Here is a 16875-nt window from a genome sequence, read left to right as displayed (position 1 = left end):
AATGGGGCCAGAACCCCAGCTAGGGTAAATTGGTGTCACATCATTAGAGTCAATGGGCCAGCTTCCTAGCTAGTGAAAATCTGTGGTAGCCTCAATGAAATCTCTGACATTCACCAGCTATGAACCACTGTTAGACATTGATTCTGTAACATTTCCTCCTAGGGGTAATCTTTAATCATGTTACTAGCTTGACATCTGCATGGCTGTTCAGTACAATGGCATCTCTTTCTGTCACTGGCAGAGAGGGACAATGGAGTAGGCAGAAGGTTCCAGAGTGAAGGGACCAATACAATTAATGGGAGGCAATTTGCATCATGATAGGTTAGTTACAAATATCTGACAACAAAATGAACTTTATTTAGTAAAGTATTTTTCATACATAGCTGGGTTCAGTCTTGTCTGGCTGAGACCTCTCAACCAGGCCCATGGGATTCCATAGGAAATGGTCTGGCAGAGCAGTTCTCTGATTGGTGTATTATAGGGCAAAATGCTTTACAGCGTTAAACATGGGTTATGCAATTCACTGATGAATAACAGCATTCATAGATTTTAAGGCCAGAAGAGACTAGTCTGACCCCTTGCATATCACAGGGCACAAAATTTCCCCAAGTTACTCCTATATTGAGCCCATTCATTTGGGTTTCACTGAACACATCCATTCTGGAGCTGAAGACTTCAGGAAATGGAGATCCACCACTTCCCTTGGGAGTTTGTTCCAGCCGTTAACCACCCCCACAGAGAAATGTGGGCCTTATTTCTAATTTGAATTTGTTTGGCTTCAACTTCCAGCCATTGGTTCTTGTTACTCCTTTCTCTGATGGATTAAACAACCCTTAAATACTCAGTAGCCTCTCCCCATGAAGGTACACATGCACTTCGATCAAGTAACTTCTGGATCTTCGTTTTAGAAAGTGAAAGAGATTGAGCTCTTTAATTCTCTTACTTTCTTCTTTTCCAGCCCTCAAATCATTTCGGTGACTCAGCTCTGCACTCTCTCCAGTTCTTTTCTAGATCCTTTTTTAAAGTGGACACGAAAACTGGATGCAATAGTCCAGTCCTGCTCTCACCGCTGTTTTGTATAGAAGTGCTATCAGCTCAATACTCCTGTTCTCTTCTCCCCTTGTTCTACATCCAAGCATCTCTTTGACCATTTTAGCCATGCCACCATGTTGGGTGCTCATGTTGAGTGCCTTGTTCACGAAGACCCCAAATCCTCTGCAGAGTCTGTGACTTGCAGAATGCAGCCTTCTATTCTGTACGACTGGCTCACTCTTTGTTCCTATTTGTAGTCCAGAGTCCTATGGAGGGAACACGTGTTTTCAGGTGGGATCATTGTAGCAATGGAAACTAAAGGCCCCGTTCTGGAACTCCCCCTGTACACAGAGTTAACTAGACAATGAGATATGGGAAAAGAGTATCAGAGGACAGGAACTGGAGAAAAGGAGAGATTGGAGAGCGGGGGGAGTAGGCCACTGCTGGATGAACAGATGGAGGGTGTATGAATCCAGAGTCACAGTTCTGTAAGGTGGGGGTTACAGAGGAAGGAGTGGGGGTGAGGAGGAGGAAGGAATTGGGGAGTGGGATGGGGGAACACTGACTGGGATGGGGTGAAGGCTGGTAGGGAAGAAGGCTCTTACATGGACAGTAGCCAGATTGGGTGACGGGACAGAAAAGAAGCTGGTGTAAAATATCTTGGTGAGAAAGTTGGGAAGGTAGATAGGTAGATCCTCGTTGATGTAAACTGACATCATTTCATTGAAATAATTTACATCAGGAGAGAATCTGGCCCGGAGAGAACCCAAGTCTGTTATGGTCAAAGGGGCCTAAGGGAATTAGGCACCAAGGGCTAGCATCACAAAAGGATTTAGGCACCTCACTGCCACGAGAGGTGCCTAAATCCCATAAGCAGGCCCCACTGGGATTCATAAAGCCCCCACTCAGCTACCCTTGAAATCTGTAGGATCCTAAACTCACTCAGCATCTGAATTTTTGCAGTGAAAGTTCCCTCAGCCCTATGTTTCTGCCTCTGGGCATGTGCACTGCAGCCCCTCGCCAGGAATCCAGCTGCCTGAGCCCCAGAGTGACAGGGTAATATAGGGGTTCCTCTACCTTACTCACCTGTGAGGCCTGATCCTGTAAGCATGCTCTGAGCTTGCCTGCCGGATCAGGCTCCTCTGGGGAATCCCAGTGATTTTCTAGGCACCTAGAAGTTAGTTGAGGTGATTCTCAGCATCCCCATGCCTAGGTCCCACATGGCAAAGTTTCTGGTTTTCCAATGCTGGAAGTAGTTTACAAATGAGACCAAGGTGCCCCCCAATAACAGCACACATTCCCTAGGAGTAGAGTTTTAAAGTGAAATATTTCCATTTAGTAATTCAAACCTTGTGATGCAACCAGATAGGTAGACTTGTACGTTTATTTAAAAGCAGGAAAATTTGCTTAAGATGACTGGAAAGTCATCTCATTTCTTCCCTTTTTGAAGGACTAGTTTTGTTTTGCATAAAATATCAGGGTTGGAAAGGACCTCAGGAGGTCATCTAGTCCAACCCCCTGCTCAAAGCAGGACCAATCACCAACTATTTTTTTGCCCCAGATCCCTAAAAGGCCCATTCAAGGATTGAACTCAACGCTGGGTTTAGCAGGCCAATGCTCAAACCACTGAGCTATCCCTCCCCCCTGATCTAGTCCTCCTCCCTTTGTGAAGCTAACCCCTACTTCTTATGGCTGGTGCCAGGCAGACCGTCCGGGAGCCTGCCGGGGCCCAGGTGGCCCCATGGAGAAGCAGGATTAGCCCTTCCTGTGTCAGCACACCAGGATCTGGGAGCTTAACTTCCCTGAGAGTTCGAACGTTTTCACTAATATCAACCTAAATCTCCCTTGCTGCAGATCCAGCCCATTGTTTTTTGTCCTGCCTTCAGTGGACATGGAGAACCATGGATCTCTGTCCTCTTTAGAACAGCCCTTAGCATATTTGCAAACTGTTCTCAGGTCTCCCCTCAGTTTTCTTTTCTCAACACTAAACATGCCTAGTTGTTTTATCTTTTCCTCACAGGTCAGGCTTTCTAAACCTTTGCTTATTTTTGCTGTGCTCCTCCCCCTTAGGTGTGGCACCCAGAACAGGACACAGGACTCCAGCTGAGGCCTCGCCAGTGCTGAGTACAGCAAGAAAATTCCCTCCCGTGTATTATGTACAACACTCCTGTTAATACACCCCAGAATGATATTAGCCTTTTTCATAACTGCCAGGACTGTGTCATATGTTCATAATTGTATTACGTCCCCCTCTGTGGGCTAGAAGAGAATAAGGGACCTGCTGGTAGCTAAAGGAGACCTGATTTCGCTCAACTAATAGAGGCCAGGAATTCCAGGCTGGAATTTTTAAGAGACTGAAGAACCATGATTATAGTCCTGAGGAAATTTGAAGACCTTTGAAAATCTCCCACTTGAAAATAAAGAACCATGGTTATAGTCCTCCTCTCTCCTGAGACAGCCAGTTTCCAGAGCCCTCACTTAGAGCTGAGTGAATCAATACATGTCCAAATGTAAAAATCTTGGGGAAAGTTCTATTGTCCTTTTCTATTTCTGCATATATGTGCATATATGGTCTACATATATATAACCCATCCCAGGTGTTAGCTGTTAATAAAGTTTGTCTCTACATTTGTTTTGTCTTTTCATTTGTTTTACCCTATGTTCTAGTGGTGATTAATTGAAAATATCAGTAGCAACGCAGGCTTGAACTTGACAGTAAATAGGAATTGGGGGCTGGACTCACAGAGAAACTAACTTTTAGGCACCTAGAAAATCACTGGGATTCACAAAGCCTGAGTGAGGGTCCATGGGGCCAGATGCGCTGCATCTGAGGGTGCTAAAGTAGTTGGCGGATGTGATTGCAGAGCCATTGACCATTATCTTTGAAAACGCATGGCCAGGGCTGCCCAGAGGATTCAGGGGACCTGGGGTCTTTGGCGGCGGGGGTCCTTCCGCTCCGGATCTTCAGGGGACTTCGGCGATAGGCCCCGGAGCGAGTGAAGGACCGGCCACCGAACTGCTGCCAAAGACCAGGAGCGGAAGAAGTCCTTGCTGCCGAATTGCCGCTGAAGACCCAGAGCGGAAGAAGCTCCAGGTCTTCGGCAGCAGGTCCTTCACTCGCTCTGGGTGTGTTCAGTGGCACTGAAGGACCTGCCGCCGAAGACCTGCCGAAAACTCTCATGGGAGCCCCTGAAAACTATGGGGGCCCCTGCGGGGCCCAGGGCAAATTGCTCCACTTGCCCCCCCCCCGGGCGGCCCTGCTCATGGCAATCGGGGGAGGTACCGGATGACTGGAAAAAGTCTAATGTAGTGCCCATCTTTTAAAAAAGGAAGAAGGAGGATCTGGGGAACTACAGGCCAGTCAGCCTCACCTCAGTCCCTGGAAAAATCATGGAGCAGGTCCTCAAGGAATCAATTTTGAAGCACTTTGAGGAGAGGAAAGTGATCAGAAGCAATCAGCATGGATTCACCAAGGGTAAGTCATGCCTGACTAACCTAATTGCCTTCTATGATGAGATAATTGGCTCTGTGGATGAGAGGAAAGCAGTGGATGTGTTATTCCTTGACTTTAGCAAATCTTTTGATACCGTCTCCCACAGTATTTTTGCCAGCAAGTTAAAGAAGTATGGGCTGGATGAATGGACTATAAGGTGGAGAGAAAGCTGGCTAGATCATCGGGCTCAACAGGTAGTGAACAATGGCTACAACGCAAATTGGCAACATCACATGTCAAAATATACAAGGTCAATATCCTTAAATCAAACTCTAATCAGTGCTCAGGTAGCATTTTGCTTACTTTGCCTGTCAGTCAATTTTGATTATCAATGGAAACATTTTTTTTTTGGTCGTATTTTGTGTTTGGTGAAATCGCCAGTTAGCGATATTTATCGATAAAAATCTATTCCTTCCCAGCTTAGATCTGAGGGAAATCCTCACAGCACTCTACACTGTCTTCTGTGGATTTAGGCGTGTTCAGAGCCCATCTACCAGATCAGGTTCCACAGGAGAAAGAAGTGCAGTCATGTCTATGTTTGCATGGTTTGAGGATCCGGCTGGGGCTTAGATTTGAGACAGGCAACCAAACACCTTGAGTGAGGCTGCGGTGTACATGTATCATGGTAGAAACATAGGCACTCAAGGGACTTTTGCAGCAAAACTTTCGGCATAGAGTGAATTAAGGCACTTATAGGGCTCGGTAACAGCTAAGTGGGAGCTTTGAGGACCTCAGTGGTGCCTAAATTTTCAATTTAGGTGTCTAAAATAGTAGTGTTGTTTTAATTTCGATGGAATACATGGACCCAATCACTGTCCAACATCAAACAGTGTTAAACAAGGTTCAGGGTTTCGTATGCACATGCCTCAGCCTGCTTAGTTCCTACGGCAAACACACCATTAAAAATCCTTTAAACCTTTTATTAAAGACAAAGAAAAGAAGAAAGAGCAGTTACAGCATCTGATATGTACGTTATTAAACATGTTTTTTGTTTCAGCCACATCTCTTGTTCCCTGTCATAGAATCATAGAATATCAGGGTTGGAAGGGACCTCAGGAGGTCATCTAGTCCAACCCCCTGCTCAAAGCAGGACCTAATCCTCAACTAGATCATCCCAGCCAGGGCTTTGTCAACCCTGACCTTAAAAACCTCTAAGGAAGGCGATTCCACCACCTCCCTAGGTAACCCATTCCAGTGTTTCACCGCCCTCCTAGTGAAATAGTGTTTCCTAATATCCAACCTAAACCTCCCCCACTGCAACTTGAGACCATTACTCCTTGTTCTATCATCTGCTACCACTGAGAACAGTCTAGATCCATCTAGATCCATCCTCTTTGGAACCCCCTTTCAGGTAGTTGAAAGCAGCTATCAAATCCCCCGTCATTCTTCTCCTCTGCAGACTAAATAATCCCAGTTCCCTCAGTCTCTCCTCATAAGTCATGTGCTCCAGCCCCCTAATAATTTTTGTTGCCCTCCGCTGGACTCTTTCCAATTTTTCCACATCCTTCTTGTAGTGTGGGGCCCAAAACTGGACACAGTACTTCATATGAGGCCTCACCAATGCCGAATAGAAGGGAACGATCACGTCCCTTGATCTCCTGGCAATGCCCCTACTTATACAGCCCAAAATGCCGTTAGCCTTCTTGGCAACAAGGGCACACTGTCGACTCATATCCAGCTTCTCGTCCACCATAACCCTTAGGTCCTTTTCTGCAGAACTGCTGCCTAGCCACTCGGTCCCTAGTCTGTAGCAGTGCATGGGATTCTTCCTTACTAAGTGCAGGACTCTGCACTTGTCCTTGTTGAACCTGATCAGATTTCTTTTGGCCCAATCCTCTAATTTGTCTAGGTCCCTCTATATCCTATCCCTACCTTCCAGCGTATCTACCACTCCTCCCAGTTTAGTGTCATCTGCAAACTTGCTGAGGGTGCAATCCACGCCATCCTCCAGATCATTAATAAAGATATTGAACAAAACCGGCCCCAGGACCGACCCTTGGGGCACTCCGCTTGATACCGGCTGCCAACTAGACATGATCACTACTGGTTGAGCCCAACGATCTAGCCAGCTTTCTATCCACCTTATAGTCCATTCATCCAGCCCATACTTCTTTAACTTGCTGGCAAGAATACTGTGGGAGACCGTATCAAAAGCTTTACTTTGTAGTGCAGACAACCCAGCTTCACAGATCTTCTCCATATCAGGCAGAGGGGAGAACTGTTGGGTTGTCTGTATCACCTGATGAGGTGTATTAGTTCAAACCTTTCTTTGAACCAAAAGCATTTCTTGTGGTTAACAGCCAGTGATAATCTATCAGTAGATTGTGACTGATATGCAGGAAAAGGTTAGGACTAGCTACCTTCTCCTGCCGCATAGGCAGGTCATGATCAATTTCTCCTATGATGTTCCAACTACCCCCTTACATGGTAACATATTTATACATATCCATATTACATATTCATGAAATTTCTTCCAATTTGCATAAAGCATTTCACAGGTTCCAATTCATATCAAAAACACGCGTGATATTAGTCTTTTCATTGGTTAATTGTTATTAACCCATAGATGTTGACCACTTCATTTACTGATTACTTTTAGTCCAGAGTTGTTTTTCTCTACTATACTTTCCTTAACTGTACTTTCTTGTTTATCTTAACTTCCCTGGTCTTGTGGTCACCAGTATGGGTGGAGCCCCTCTTACTAACACACAGTTATTGGTTATATAGCAAGCAATGTACACATTTTATCTTGGATACATTTTGAAGTTTTAACACAAATTCAGAAACTTCCCATCACGGAAAGGCTAAAAGGGAGGCCCCCTTCTCCCACAACTCCCATGACATTTTGTGGATCCTTTCCTTTAGTCAAAATGACTGAAATCAAAGCAAAATTCGTCGAGTTCGATTGAAATGAAATGTTTCACTTCAACGTTACCAAAACCTGGGTTCTCTTTCTGACTCACTGTACGACTTGGAGCAAATCGATTCACCTTTCTGCACCTCAGTTTACACATCTGTAGAATGCTGATTATAGAGAGGGTCACATTCACACAAGGGATATACTGTGAGCAAATAAATGATGCATACATTGTATTTTCCTTTTTAAATGCAGAACATTTTATTTTATATATTCTGACTGGAATATTTTTTTTTATATTTCCCTTCTAAAGGCAGATTCTTCTGCATTACTGACATGAAAGGAGTGATTTTAAAAAGAAAGAAAGAAAGAAAGAAAGAAAGAAAGAAAGAAAGAAAGAAAGAAAGAAAGAAAGAAAGAAAGAAAGAAAGAAAGAAAGAAAGAAAGAAAGAAAGAAAGAAAACTTTTATTTTATTCATACTGGTATATTTTTTCATATCTCCCTCCTAAAACACCCACTTCTTCTGCACTGGTCACAGGAAACGATCAACATCTTCATCACGGTTTTCGTTCCTAGCTGAGATGCTGTAAGTCCCATATTGGTGGACCAGTGGAAATCTTCTGCTGTGGGACACTTGTCAGTTTATAACCCAGCCATCAGCACTGCAAACACAAGGAGCAGCTAAACGACACAATGGGCAGCTTTGAAAAGAAAACATTGGCCTTCCTTTGTGACCCTGCCGGGTGCTTCTCGGGAAATGCTGAGCATCCTCAAGGACTGCAGTGGAGTTGTGGGTGCTCAGCCAATTCCGGGAGGTTGTCTGCACCCCAAACAATCATGCCCATTGTGAAGCAGATGTACTAGGGAATACCAAGCCTCAATACTTCTGCACTCTCTCCTTCTTAGCCCAGCTCAGATTGTGTGTTTGATGAGCCCCAGGCACTTGGCAATTGAGTCTCTCAATGCCTCCTTGACCTTCTGGTTCCTGAGGCTGAATATGAGTGGGTTGAGTATGGGGGTCACTGCGGTGGTCATCAGAGAGGCGACCTTGTTGAAGTTCATGGAGCTGGCTTGCGAGGGCCTGACATAGATGAAGATGGAGGTGCCATAGCCGATGGTGACCACAGTGAAATGAGAGGCGCAGGTGGAGAAAGCTTTCTGCCTGCCCTTGGCAGATGGGATCCGGATGATGGTGCAGATAATATACATATAGGAGATGACTGTCAGCAGCAGGGAGCCTAGCAACACAGGCAGCGAGATGATGAAGTCAATGAATTCCACCAGCCGGGTGTCAGCACAGGCGAGGTGCAACAAGGGGGCGCTGTCACAGAAGAAATGGTTGATGATGTTGGGGCCACAGTAGGGCAATCCAAGTTTGATCACGGTAGGGACCAAGACAGAGAAGAATCCCCCCATCCATGACCCCACCACCAACCAGACGCAGACCTTTCCATTCATGATGGTGCTGTAGCTCAGTGGGTAACATATGGCCACATACCGATCATAGGACATCATGGCCAACAGGACATACTCCGAGATTCCCAGCAGGAAATAGAAGTAGGATTGAGCCAGGCACCCATAAAAGGAGATGGTCTTCCTCTCCGATAGGAAGTTCTCCAGCATTTTCGGGACCACAGTCATAGTCATGAGTATTTCAATGAGGGACAGGTTGCAGAGGAAGAAATACATGGGTGACTGCAGGCGGTAGTCAGTGCATATTAAGGTGATGATGATGGAGTTCCCAATCATTGCCACCACCAGGATGATGAAGAATAGCATGAAAAGGAAAATCTCCACCTCGCGGGGGCTAGGGAAACCTATCAGGATGAATTCAGTCACACGTGTCCCGTTCCTTGCTTCCATACCTGCTATGATCCTTACCTAGACAGAGAACAATAAAATAATGAAACCAACATATTTTCAAGTGTTATTGAGAACTTTACTCAGAATTGCAGTGGGAAACATGAGGTTTAATTAACAGATAACTGTAAATAATAATGGAGAAGATGCAGGAGAGGATGGAGAAAAAAATGGTGAGGAAGAAGATGAAGATGACGAACAAGAACATAAAGAAGGAGAAGAGCCTCTAAAACAAGATTGAATCATTGGGATTGATATGTGAATCACTGGGTGAGGTTCTTTGGCCTATGTTATGCAGGAGGCCAGATTAGGTGATCCATAATGGTCCCATCTGGCTTTGAAATCTATGAATCTATCAAAAAGATGACAACAACAATGAAAATAGAGTAGCAGAAGTTAATGATGATGCAAAATAACTAAACCACAAAAGTGGAACAAGGCATACTTTTATTTTTATTTTCTCCCAAGCATATGATGATCTGATCTGAACATGTAGGCTTATATTTTCAAAGCAGACTAAAATTAATTGGAATTGGCCATATAAATCTGCTATGTACTTTGACAATCTTAGTTTATTTGTCCATCATCTTTAATAATATTTCAGGGTTTGCTCTTCCCTGCTTCACGCTTTGTGCCAACAGCATGCCCTATACCAGTGGTTTTCAAACTGTGGGTCACGACCCAGTACTGGGTTGCAGAATGTAAGGCACTGGGCCACGGCGGCTCTGGTCAGCATCACCGACTGGGCCGTTAAAAGTCCCGGCGGCAGTGCTGCATGGCTAAGGCTGGCTAGTCCCTACCTGTTCTGACACCGCACTGTGCCCCCGAAGCGGCCGGCTCCTAGGTGGGGGGGCCATGGGCCTCTGCATGCTGCACTGCCCTGAGCACTGGCTTCGCACTCCCATTGGCCAGGAACTGGCCAGCAGCAGGTGATGGGGGGTGATCCCTGTGGGCAAGAGCCGCTTGGAGCCGCTTGCACACCTCCACTTAGGAGCCAGACCTGCTGCTGGCCGCTTCCAGGGTGCAGCGCAATCCGCGGTTCCAGGACAGGCAGGAAGCCTGCCTCTGCACCCCCGCTGCGCCACTGACTGGGAGCCGCCTGAGGTAAGCCTGCACCCCAATCCCCTGCCCCAGCCCTGAGCGCATCTATCCCCTGCCCCCAAACCCGGAGCCCCTTCCTGCACCCCAAACCCCTCATCCCCAGCCCCACCCCAGAGCCTGTACCCCCAGCACAGAGCACTGACTCCCTGCTGCACCCCAACCCAATGCCCCAGCCCTGAGCCTCCCCCCCAAATCTGGAGCCCCCTCATTCCTGACCACATCCTGCAGCCCTCACTTCCACATTGCAACCCTCTGCCCCAGCCTTGAGCCCCTCCCACACCCCAAACTCCTTATCCCCAGCTCCATTGGGTCATGGGCATCAACAATTTTCTTAAACTGGGTCATCAGAAAAAAAGTTTGAAAACCATTGCCCTATACCATACCTACCCCTATACCTACCTACCCTGAAAAATTAATCAGTAAAAAACAACCACCGAAAAATGCATCCAAAGCAAAAGAACTATAAAAAGACCTGAAACAAACAAAACAAGCAAAGAGAAAAATAACCCTACCCTCAGCAGGTTTTTATACCCCCAAAATGGAGACTAGTCAGAACCTTAGACACATTTCTATGGGCAAACTATTTTATGTCAAAGATGCTGAGATAAGTGTTGGGAAGCAAGATAAAGTGAGAAGAGAAGCAAAGAGAAGAGACATTTTTACACCTATACAAAAAGAATATAAAGTAGTTGCCAGAGATTACTATTGGATTTGGTACCATTTTACAACCAGTTTGCATTCATCATGCAACAATTCTTAACGCATGGTGTAAGTCATGGGAAAATCAGATCTATTGATGGCATTTATTGAATGACATATATGTGTATTAGGCATTATTTTACACTACTTAATAAAACAGTGACCTAAATTGTGGTGTTAGTACAGAATCTGACAGGAGTGGCTTTTCTAGTCTCTTAAATGAGAAATGTGAAATGTCAATGTTTCTTAGATTTTTAAGATCTACAAGGCTTAGAAAGGGTTTTGCTCTATATTTTATGAAGCATCATGTAGGTTTGTGGTGTGAAATAAAAGAAAATTAATAACACTGGGGCTCATATTTCTCTGTGGTGTAATTCCTCATCCAACAGGGCTGAATCCCCTCTCACTCAGCCTGGTGTGAATGAGGTCAATGGAAGTCAAGGAATAAAGGCAACTTTGCAGTCCTGCTGCCTTCCATGGGTCTATAAGTTAGAAGCTGGCCATGTAAATGAAAATTGCTTGGCAATGCAAGAGCCAGAATATGATCTGTCTCTCATCAGTGCCTTGACTCAGGAGGATGACCAGAATGAAAAGTCACAGAAGCTTGGCACTGTCCCTTCAGTTAGCAGATCTGAGTCTGATAAGCACTGGGGCGGGGGGGGGGAGTGATGCAAAGGAGGAAGTTGTTGGTTTAGCCAGGGAATGCAATGTGATTCCTCGTTAGGTATGACGATGCAACAGCCAGGTAAAACTCCTGGGTTTACAGCTCTCTTTACAAGGTGGGATTTCCTGGACAACATACCAGACTCATGGTTCAATTCTCTGTGTATTGCACCTTGTGTTCTCATTTACAGCAGAGAAAAAGGTGTGCAAAATGCTACAAAAGCAGAATGTTAGCGGGAACCTGGGGTTTCTATTCCCGGCTTTGTCACAGGCCTGCTGTGTGGCCTTGTGACAGTTCCTTCCCCTCTCTGTACCTCTCTTTCTCCTCTCAACCTTTCTTTGTCATTTCTATTTAGACTGTAAGATCTTTAGGTGGGGACTGGCTTTCCCTATATGTCTGTGCAGTGCGTAGCACAGTGGGGTTCATTTTTGTTTGGCGTTTCCAGGTAATAAAAAAAATAATTGTTGTTGTTGTTGTTGTACACCCAGATGGCACAAGAATAAATGGCAACACAAGTTACAAGGCAATGGAGAAGCAAGCCCTATACAAAAACGCCTTGACGTGACCCCATATGAATAACACCAGAAAGCCGTGAAATAGACAAGATACAACAGTCAGAAATACTCACTTCATCTCCCACACATCATCATCAAGGAGCTGTGTTTGGATCCATTGTCCTTTCTCAAAGGGGAAAGATCCCATCCAGCCTATATGGACTCCAGAATGCAGAGTTCTCTTCTTTCAGGACATCTTCAACTAACGACAGCTGCGCTCTTCCTGCCTATACCCAGACCACTGGCTTCCGTACAGGTTTTCCAAGCTTGGAAATTTGTGTGAGAGACAACTTCATTGTAGGAATTGTAGAACCACTGAAAGCAGACTTGCTAATTTAACTGTTCACTACTGTACTGACAATAACCCAAGTCTTAACCTCAGCAGTATGTATTGGCAGGATGCACCAATTTGGCTACCAGTTGAGAACCTGCTAATAGCATAATCTGTGTCAGTATCCAGCCACCACTTCCCAACATGACAAGATCATGGGTTCCAGCAGTCAGATATTTGAAGCATCGGTGCTGAGCAAGAATAATTTATCTGCTGCTTGAAATTATCTCCCCTGGCAGCAAAGAAGCATGTGGGAAATAGCCAGTTCTTTTCTGGCTCACCATGTGTATTTTTAGCCAACTGATTAGTATATTCCATAACATTGTCCTCTGGGGCCAGTTATAAACATTTCTCCTGGTGGAAGGAGAAAAAAAAGTTTCCAAAATACTAATACAAAAACTATCTAAGAACTGATATTTAGCAGTATTGATCATCCACAGCAGATTAGATAGATAGATAGATATCACATTTCTTCTAGACTCCAATACCAGCATGGGCAGGCTCCTTTCCCTAAATTCAACAGTTATGTCTCCCATCATTATCATTCATCTTGGCTTGAGGAGTCATTTTGACTGGGATCAAACTGAGGTTCAGCCATTGACAACTAAGCCCTGATCCATATTACAAAGTTAGGTCAACATAATCCAAATTGTATCAACCTATTTGTGCGTGGGTCTACACTCTAATTTGTCTCTGGCTGAGATAAGCACCCCGTTACGGTGACACAGTGAAATCACCTCCCCAAACAGTGTTGAGTCTTCGTCAACCTACTGAGGTTGATGCAGTGGAAGTGTAGACACTGTATGACCCTAGAAGTTCTCCAGCAGCTGTCCCACAATGCCCCATTCCCTGGTCATAATTGTGAACTCCACTGTCCAGGGGTCACAGAGACTGGAAGCCACACATCAGTGGAAAACACCCAGCATATTTTTGAAATGCCTTTTCCTGATCACCCAGCTTGGCAAGCACACCTAGGAGCTTTTCCATGTTGTGTATATACCTCTGTGAAATCAGCAATGAAAAATAGGCACCAGTTATAATGGACTGAGCATTGGGCTGGGACCCACACATCTGACGTCTGCTGGCCCCTCAAGGACATGTTTTAGCTAAATCACAAATTCAGCCTTCTGTCTATCTACTCATATGGTCCTCAGCACCATATGAGCCCCTTCTAATTGTGAATGGATGGTACCCTCACAACACCCCTGTGAAAAAGGGAATTATTACTCTAATCTTACAATGGAAAACTGAGCAATAAAGAGATTAAGTGACTTCCCCAGGCTACACAGGCTGTCTAAGGAGGCCCAAAGAATTGAATCCAGGTCTCATGAATACAGGGCCAGTGCGCTATCCAGTCGATGATGGCAAGCCCTGGAGTCTGTGAGCCTAACACTCCTCTCTCTTGCAACAGTATAACTCCAATGGAGTTACACCTGATTTACATTAGGGCTGGAGCTCAGACGCTGAGACTGATGGGTTCCAGATCCCAAGCTGTGGCCTTAATGAGAGCACCTACACTGCTATTTTTAGTGTGAGCCCGCACACCCACATCAGTAGACCCAGGCTCTGAGACTCCCTGCCGTGAGGATTCTCTGCAGTGTAGACATACCCTGAGTGTCTAGACTCCAGGAGCTTATTCTCAGGGTTGGCACCGACAACTGGGTTCTGTAACCTGCAACGTCACCAGTTTTAGAGCCTGCCACCTGTTTGTGGATTAGGGCAAAATGGTTTAGCCTGTCACAACTGGAGGGAGGGTGAGCACTAGTTTAACTCTGCCTTCCTACTGGGACTTTGCTTTCCCTGGCTGTCCAGTATGTGGATGTGACCCTGAAAGGACAGGCACTCCCTCAGCTCCCCATTGCTTCAATTGTGAGACAGGGACCCTTTGTGTCATAGAGCCCATACTGCAGATATTTAATGGGGAGTCTACTTTAGTTCAAGTGAGCACTCGCAACACTGGGAGTTGAGGGCCAGACACTCGACTGAAGTAAATCAGCTGAGAAACTGTCCCTTTGTATATTGTGCTATTTTAAGCTGCAAAGTTCCTTCAGTAACTGATACATGGGGGTTGAACTCGGCAACACCATCTCAGTTGGATGGCAACACCCTGCAGATGGAATACCAGAAGATAGTGTGGACTTCAGAACTGTCCCACAACAAAGGAAGATTAGTATAATAGATCCAAAAGCCTGAAGGAACCATCTAATCTGACCTCCTGCCTAGTGACGGCTATCGAATGTTACCCACTTATGCCTATATTGAGTCCAATACACATATATTCCAGACAGGCATCCCATCTGGGTGTAACATCAGAAGTTGGAGAATGCACCACTTCCCTTGAGAGTTGGTTCCACCCAGGGGTTAATCACCCTCCCTGTTAGACGTGTGGCATTTATTTCTAATTTGAAGTGGTCTGGTTTTAACTTCCAGCCACTGGTTCTTGTTATGACTTAAAGGGCTGCCCATCCCCTTGGCTTGGCCTAGAGACACAGGAAACAGATAGCCAGAGTTGCAAAGGGGGCACCAGGGTAGAGAAGCAATAGGTGTGGTCCTGGATTAGCTCTGTAATCACCACAAGATTACACTTCTCTCTGGAATAGGGGATGAAGGGTTATGGAGGGTTGCTCATAGTTCCCAGCCCATTCACTGGCTGGTGTTCTCCTGACCCTGCTTCTCCTACTGGTTCCAAAAGTAGGCCAGGTGGACAGGGGTCTCAAAGAGCATGATTTGTTCAGCCTTACCAACAGAAGGAGCTAGGATTGCTCTCTATAAATACATCAGAGGGATAAATACCAGGGAGGGAGAGGAGTTATTTAATTACCAATATGGTCACAAGAACAAATGGAGATAAACTGGCCATCAATAAGTTTAGGCTCGAAATTAGGCAAAGGTTTCTAAATAAGGCTACGTTTTAGTCACGGGTATTTTTAGTAAAAGTCATGGACAAGTCACAGGCAGTAAACAAAAATTCACAGCCCATGACTTGTCCATGACTTTTACTATATACCCCTGACTAAAACTTGGGACAGGAGGCTGGGGGTGCTCAGGAGGGGCATTCTGGGGGTGCTGCAGGTGCTGGGGGATGGCCCGGGACCCCTGCTGGTGCTGGGTGGGGGAATTGGCGGGGCTGGCAGGCTCCCTACCCAGCTCCGACCAGCATGTCACTGCAGCTCCTACGGGGAGGATGGCCAGGGGCGCTCCGCGCTGCTCCCGCCGCAAGCACTGGCTCCGCAGGCGCAGCTCCCACTGGCCCATTGGGAACCGCAGCCAATAGGAGCTGCAGGGGCAGTGCCTGCGGGCATGGGCAGCTCGCAGAGCCCCCCTGGCTGCTCATCCCCCTGGGAGCTGTGGGGACATGGTGGGAGCTATGGACCCCCCCAGGTAAGTGGCCCCCCCTACCCCCTTGCCCCAGCCCTGAGCCCCCTCCCACACCCAAACTGCTGCTGCTGGCCCAGGGGCTGCCTGGCTTGGGCAGCCCCTGAGCCAGCACCGGCCACTGCAGAAGTCACGGAAAGTCACAGAATCCATGACTTCCGTGACCTCTGTGACAGAGATGCAACCTTATTGCTAACCATCAGAGGAGTGAAGTTCTGGAGCAGCCTCCCAAGGGCAGCAGTGAGGGCAAAAATCCTAACTGGATTCAAGACTGAGCTTGATACGTTTGTGGAGGGGATGGGATGATGGGACTGCCGACAATGGCATGGGGCACATCTGCAACTGCAATTAGCAAATATCTGCAATGGCTGGTGATGGGCACTAGATGGGGAGGGCTCTGAGTTACTACAGAGAATATGTCCCAGGTGTCTGGCTGGTGGGTCTCACCCACATGCTCAGGGTCTAACTGATTACCATATTTGAAGTCGAGAAGGAATTTTCCAGCGTGTCTGTTTAAATTCTACACAAATCAGTGAAATTATGCATGTGTAAAGCCAATAGAAAGTGAGAGGGAGACTTAGGCCCCATAGATACTACTGCCAGCTCTGGCACCCGCTCCCTTTGTGACCCTGGGCTAGTCAACTCGACGATCTGTGCCTCCGTTTCCCCTTCTATACAATACGAGCAGTAATGCTCACCGGTGCAGTGAGATTAAACTCATCATTGCTTGCAAAGTGCTTTGAGGTCCTTGAATGAAAAAGGAACAGAATCCTATACTGCTATACCTAACATCCCTAGTTTAAGAGCTAAAGGAGGATGAATTTTCTTCTCACTCACCCTGGTGTAGATCAGAGTTAACTGCTTTGGAATCAATGGACCCAATTTCTCTCTTACTAATCGTCATGTAA

General features: G+C 46.1%; 2 protein-coding genes across 2 annotated transcripts in view; one reads left to right on the top strand and one right to left on the bottom strand.

Annotated features, from left to right (window-relative positions):
• The window catches only part of LOC135886051 (cytosolic phospholipase A2 gamma-like), a 979292-nt gene that overhangs the window by 570310 nt on the left and 392107 nt on the right, over positions 1-16875 (top strand).
• Positions 8296-9246, bottom strand: LOC135885986 (olfactory receptor 6M1-like). Its single transcript, XM_065413879.1, has one exon. It carries the CDS (start codon positions 9244-9246, stop codon positions 8296-8298), a length of 951 nt encoding a protein of 316 aa, XP_065269951.1.

The sequence above is a fragment of the Emys orbicularis genome, chromosome 12 (genome assembly GCF_028017835.1).
Source record: "Emys orbicularis isolate rEmyOrb1 chromosome 12, rEmyOrb1.hap1, whole genome shotgun sequence".
In the NCBI taxonomy this organism is placed as follows: Eukaryota; Metazoa; Chordata; order Testudines; family Emydidae; genus Emys; species Emys orbicularis.
This window is presented reverse-complemented; position numbering and strand designations above follow the sequence as displayed.

Excerpts from the sequence above, each read along its gene's own strand:
- LOC135885986 (XM_065413879.1), bottom strand. The coding sequence starts at position 9,246 with ATGGAAGCAAGGAACGGGACACGTGTGACTGAATTCATCCTGATAGGT.